The sequence below is a fragment of the Anarhichas minor genome, unplaced genomic scaffold (assembly GCF_050575085.1).
Source record: "Anarhichas minor isolate MPS153535 unplaced genomic scaffold, ASM5057508v1 ptg000018l, whole genome shotgun sequence".
Lineage (NCBI taxonomy): Eukaryota > Metazoa > Chordata > Actinopteri > Perciformes > Anarhichadidae > Anarhichas > Anarhichas minor.
Window position 1 is genome coordinate 9219100 of NW_027466464.1, and position 5862 is coordinate 9224961.

General features: G+C 42.3%; 1 protein-coding gene across 1 annotated transcript; it reads right to left on the reverse strand.

The window, feature by feature from the left end:
• Window positions 1-2443: 2443 nt before the first annotated feature.
• Window positions 2444-4560, reverse strand: gemin8 (gem (nuclear organelle) associated protein 8). Its single transcript, XM_076095061.1, has 4 exons — window positions 4502-4560; window positions 4317-4396; window positions 3683-4019; window positions 2444-3507 (listed from the first exon to the last, which is right to left on the reverse strand). Exons 2-4 carry the CDS (start codon window positions 4317-4319, stop codon window positions 3248-3250), a joined length of 600 nt encoding a protein of 199 aa, XP_075951176.1. The 5' UTR covers window positions 4320-4396; window positions 4502-4560; the 3' UTR covers window positions 2444-3247.
• Window positions 4561-5862: the final 1302 nt, after the last annotated feature.

Genomic DNA, 5862 nt, shown 5'->3' on the forward strand with positions numbered 1-5862 from the left:
CGGTACTGTTTGTAATCACTCTCAAAGTTATATACTTGACCCTGGAGAGATTCTTGGGGGGAAGTTTCAGAATACATTTGATTTTCTGGGAGATTAGGTCGTTGGGATATGGTCTCCAGTTCGTGGTCCAGTGGGGATATTTCTAGTCCATCCATGGTTTAATTCTAATCTTCAATGCGGTAAAGATTTCACGTATCTGCTCTGCGAGTGTAAAACTGACCTACTCGTTTGAAAAGTCGGCTTATATAGCTTCAGGGTAGTCAATGTCTATCAAAGAGATCACAGGATCACAGGCAATCACGTGACGTCACAAAGGCTACAGAACGCAAACAACTGACCGTTCTGTTTCGAGCCTTTGTGACGTCACATGGGCTGCAAATTCCTGCTTCATGAGTTTGACAGGATTCTTCTTCGTTGGTATTTTTGCGTCTTCTTCTTCTTCTGCTTTTGATTTCCCGGTAGATTGGATGCCGTGAGACACGATGCTGCCCCCTATAGTTCAGTGTTCATGTACTGCAATCCCACTGATGTAAACATGTCAAAATGTTCCTGTCAAGCCTCGTGAAGCGGGAATTTGCAGCCCACTATCATGGATTGGTAAATTATATTTGAAACATGAACCGTTAGCTTGTTATTTAGCCCGCTAGTGCTGCTACTTTACTGTGTTAGCTGGTGGCTAACGAAACCGTTCATAATCAATGCTGATGCTAATCAGGCTAAATGCTGATTTGTGTACTGTTGACATGTTTTAACCAGCGACAAACACGTGGTTCTCGGTCAGTTATTGGGGATAATATATATGTATGATATGTTATTGATTACACAAAGTTTAAATTAAATTATCACCGCTGAATAAACTGATAATAAACAGCTGTTTATTGTTGTTAGTACAGTTGGTACTCTCTCTATCAGTGAGTACTTTCAGCTGTTAATGAATACTTAGTTAACTAGTTAGTTATGTTATGTATTAGTACTTAAGTGCATTTACTATTGTACAATTTTGAGGTACTTGTACTTCCATTTTCTGCTACTGTATGCTTCTAACGTTTCAACACTACTCTTCAGAGGGAAATATCGTAGTTTTTTACAGATTATTCATTCAAAAATATAAATTAACAAATACATTATGATGCCATGTGGCAGGTGGATGGCAGCATGGCTCTAGCTGATGTTAGAGCAGTTTGGTATAGAATCAGTACGACAATGACCATTTGGGCTAAAACTCTATCTACCTTAGACGTATAAAAAAATATATATACATGCAGTTGTTTGTAGTCTACTGTACTGTCTTGACAAGTAGATTAAACATTATTTACATGTTTTCACCTCCCGTAGAAATGTAACCGTCAACAAAAATCCCCACAAAATGAATAAAATTAAGGAATTAGCTTGTCATTTAAGCCAGCTACCTTTGTGTTCACTCTTCAGGCATCGCTGGCTGCACTGCATGACAGATGACCCCCCCACCACACATCCACCACAGCCCAAGAAATTCCACCCAAAGCCAGAGCTCAGTGAACTCTGACTGCATATTTGTAAATGATGTCCTGAATAAAATCTCTATACAGACATTTATGATGGGAGTGGCAGTTCTTACAATAAACCTTTTAGACAATGGCAGTGTTCCCCACAGGAGGATTTTCTTTATCCCGAAATTACTCTAATGTGAGAAAAACAACTTGGCACACAAACTGTCCTTTTGGAAAGATCTGCCTTTGTCCAGTTGTTTTACCTTTTTTACCTTCAGAAACACTGCTACGCCTGTGTTCAGAAATATAAGCTAGCATTTGCAAGTTGTTATTTCAACATTTGGTACTTTACCTAAGCAGCTACCTGCTAACAATATGCTGACAATAAACCAAACAAAAAAATGTAAAAAAGGATCTGTATAATAGCTGTTGGCCTCCAGTCAGAATTTAAATTCTTAACAGTTGTTGTACGCTGTGGGTTGGACGGATTGCTTAAGTCTCTTACTTCTGAATTACCTGCACTGGTCACCTGTCTGTCTTTCTAACCGAGTACCCATCTTTACAGCTGCTGGTCTCCATTCTGATGATCCATCAGGTCAAACGTCACGACAGCGGCCATCAACATGAAGGGCTACAAAAAGAAACCCTTCAACCTCTGCACTGAAACAGGAGGACTCAGTGGTCAATACACGACCTCTTCTTCTTTACTTTTTTTAATGTCATTTCTGGCTTTTAAAAAAACATTGTAATCCATAGTAAAGGATTAACACCTGTACTTCCATTTTCAAGTATGAATCGAGGACTTTGACATAGTTGTTTCATTGGTACTTTTACTTAAGTAAAATATCTGAGTGATCCTTCCTCGACCTAATTTGAATAACAATACAATACTTTGGATGTCGAAATGCTCAAATCAAGAGCCAGACTCCCATTACAAAGAGAGGCAAATAAGAAATCACCACTGACAAAGCAGGTTTAATCCAAACAGAAAACACTTTATTACAAACAGAATTTATATTAAAATACACATCCTTCAGTCTAAAAAAAAGGGGGGCTGGGTGGTGAAGAGCAAGATAAAAGAGAATAGTCAACGTCCCTCCTGAGAAAAATGGCTTTGAAGCCGATGAAATGTCAGAATCAGAGAAGCACAGTTTAGAAGCAACAACAACAAATCACTCCGTGTTTGTTGAAAAGTGGAATATCGGACGCAGCCATGCGGGAACGCGTCTCCATTTGAACAGAGGAAGGGGGCTGAACATGTTAAACTAAGTCGACAGGCACAAGAGGGCCTACTGCAGCATGCAACATCACCAAGCTAGAGGGGAAACAGATTAGGAGGGAGAACGCATGTTTTGAGTATATTTACATCAGCGACAGGTACTGTACCTCCCAACCTCAGCCGACACTCTATTTTATTCTTTGTCCTGAAATTTAGCACAAAACAAAGCAGTGTCTTGGGTAAATGGTAGCGCTGCATGCTCGATCCGGAGTTTAAAATACTTTCTGTAAAAGTGCGAATCCAACATTATGTGAAGCATCAAAATCACAAGTTTTCATTTAGAGCAGCAGCTGACAGGTCAGTGACACTCGCGCCTGGCTAAGCAGAAGCTCAGCTAATTCATGCAACTTTATTTGTGCTTAAAATAACTTGTAGCCCTCAGCTAACCCACACCGTTAGTTCCACATCAGCGACAGCCACAGTCCATTCCACGGCAAAGCCGCTGTCACACCGAGAGATCGGAGAAGGGATCTCCTCCAAATTAAATAGTTTACAGCCGTCACAGTTTCAGTGGGATAACAGGCCAGTACTTGGGCTGTTTGAGGTCGCAGTTTCTGTCGAAATTGAGCTGCATCGCTGCCTCCATGGCCAGCATCTTGGCGGCGTCCTTGCCGTACAGCTTCTTCATCTCCGCCCCGCGTCTCTCGCCGGGTCGGTCCGAGGGAGGAGCCGCGCTGCTTCGCCAGGAGACGCCGCGGAGGTCCTGGTCGGCCGGCACGTAGCTGTCATGCTGCTCGGCCTCTATCTGCTGCTGCTTCTCTGCAAGGACAAGAAAACGGATTATTGTCAGGCACAAAGCATGTCAGCATCCCCAAGCAGAGCTCATTTCCTGATACGATGATGGAGACGGAGGACGTTTGGAAACTCCAGTCCTCAAAAGAATTGCTAGTAATGTCACAATCTTGAACTATTCCTCAACCCCTTGTTCTCTTACTCAGCTCCTCTTTGTGTTTCTCTGTCTGGGCGAAGTACTGCCGAAGCTCCTCGCTGATCTCCATGTTGCTGATGTCACACTCGATCTCACTGTCCGAGCTGCTCTCCTCGTTCCCGTCCCCGTCCTCTCCGTCCTCCCCTGCGTTCCAGTCCGCGTAGCGCTGCTGCTGGCTGCCGGGACTCCGCCCCTGGCTGTACGTGGGGCCGTAGGCAGCCTCCAAGGCCTTCCGGTAGGCTCGCCTGTGTCTCTGGTGCCAGGCCATGGCCTGCTGGTAGTGCTGCCAGTAGCGGCTGTACACGGGGCTGGAGAACCAGGACATCACGGTGCTCATGTCCTCCTGCAGAAGATCAGTACAGTTCTTAGGCTTATTTTCATATTATTCACAGTGGTTTCATCAGCAATCTGCCGGTTAATTAAAAAAGGTAAACTGGGCCCTTTTGCACACTGAATTTGTAGTTAAAAAATACCAAAAACATGTAATGTGCTCTCACTTAACTGCACATACAAGAGGGGAAATGTGTCACTTCCTGTGGACATAACACCTGAGTTTCCTGTGGGAATACAACTGTTCCACTTTGCCGAACACCTTTAATGGGCGAAAAACGGTAAGATTGTACCTTCTCGGCTGCCTTACCATGATCGAAGACGTCTTGCAGTTGTGGGAATCTTCCGGTTAACGTTGCTAACGTTATTCCACCCGCAAACCTTCCAATCCTGAAAGATAAAGAATAACTATTAACAACACACAGCTGACGAACAGTCAAATGTAACAATATCTTCTATTTACAGGCTGAACGCCTCTATTTAGCGAACATTTACCTGCTAGATGTCGACTTGTTTATCGGCTCACGTTGCTTCCTGTTTCAAAAATTTCCCAGCAGCCTTTGAGCCACAGCAAAATAAAGAATCCGGCTAAGTGGCTCCGCCTAGTGGACAACTCTGTGCACATGCAGGGTATTCACGATACTGGACTGGAATAAATAGGAGATGCAGTTCCTTGTCTTTCAGATATTGTCCTTTTTTTAATGTAAGTTTATTTTAATTGAGAAGTTTTAGTATGCAATCTCTTTATCCCAATCTCTAAATGTGTCTAAATGTAGTTCCTTTTTTTGGCTTCACTTGTACAATATTGTTTGAAGAGTAAAGTTGAGATTTAAAAAGGCTTTTTTCATTTTCTATTTTTTGCACCTTGCCTGAAATTCCAGTATAGGCCAGCCATCTTGGTTCTGTAGCTTAACATTTGCAAAAGCACCAGATATATTTATATGGTTTTATCTTTTGAGTTAAATACAACATTATGTGAGCAAGGACATTGTGATATTTGAGGAAGGGGGGGGGGGGGGGGTGTAAGACAGAGTGTCTGAGTGCTGTGAGACATGTTTGACTGTATATCTAGGTCATGCTTCGGCTTGAGGCTTCAAAGCTTTCAGAGGAAATGCAAAAAGACAGATGTGGCTTTTCAAAACACATTTCCTCCTATGATGTTTGAATGGATGAGTTCCCACACTAGAATAAGTATTTTCTCTTTTCCAGAACATGGATTATCTGAAGTATATCATGTATTACTTCCTTGAACACCACCTTAGATTGATGTGTTCAGTGCTTTGTGGTGAATGCATGCTGTGTTTATCAATGCATTTCATTATTGTCAAGGTAAACTATGACCTTATTATATGAAGATGGTTCTACTTTCTTCTTTAATTTACAGCTAAACTAAAGATACATAAAATACTTTGGATCATGAAAGATCAAAGACTTTTCCTTCAGGAGATGCAGCTCAAAGTACTTTACAATTACAAATGCAACCCATTAAAACAGGGGCAAATACACAAATAACACTTCTTGAGACACGAGGTAGTGAGCACGGTGCCACGTGATTCAGTTATTCAACACAATGCTGTATGCGGATATGAGAGGAAATCTAATCTGATTATTCCAGTTATCAGACGTTCAACCTGTTCATACTCCGAGTTCAGGTTCCTGTTGTCCTGGTTATGGTCTTGACAGCTTTGCGGGGGCTTCGCTGTCTTCATCCACTATTCATCCGGCTATTCTAAAGGGAGCACGTTGACCCACTGAGCTTTGCCTCTGAGTTGTGTTTAAAAGTTTTGTGTGAGGTGTTCTCATGTTTTTAAATGTGGCCTGCAACATAAGTTGGACTCCTGGATGTTTTCTCTGGG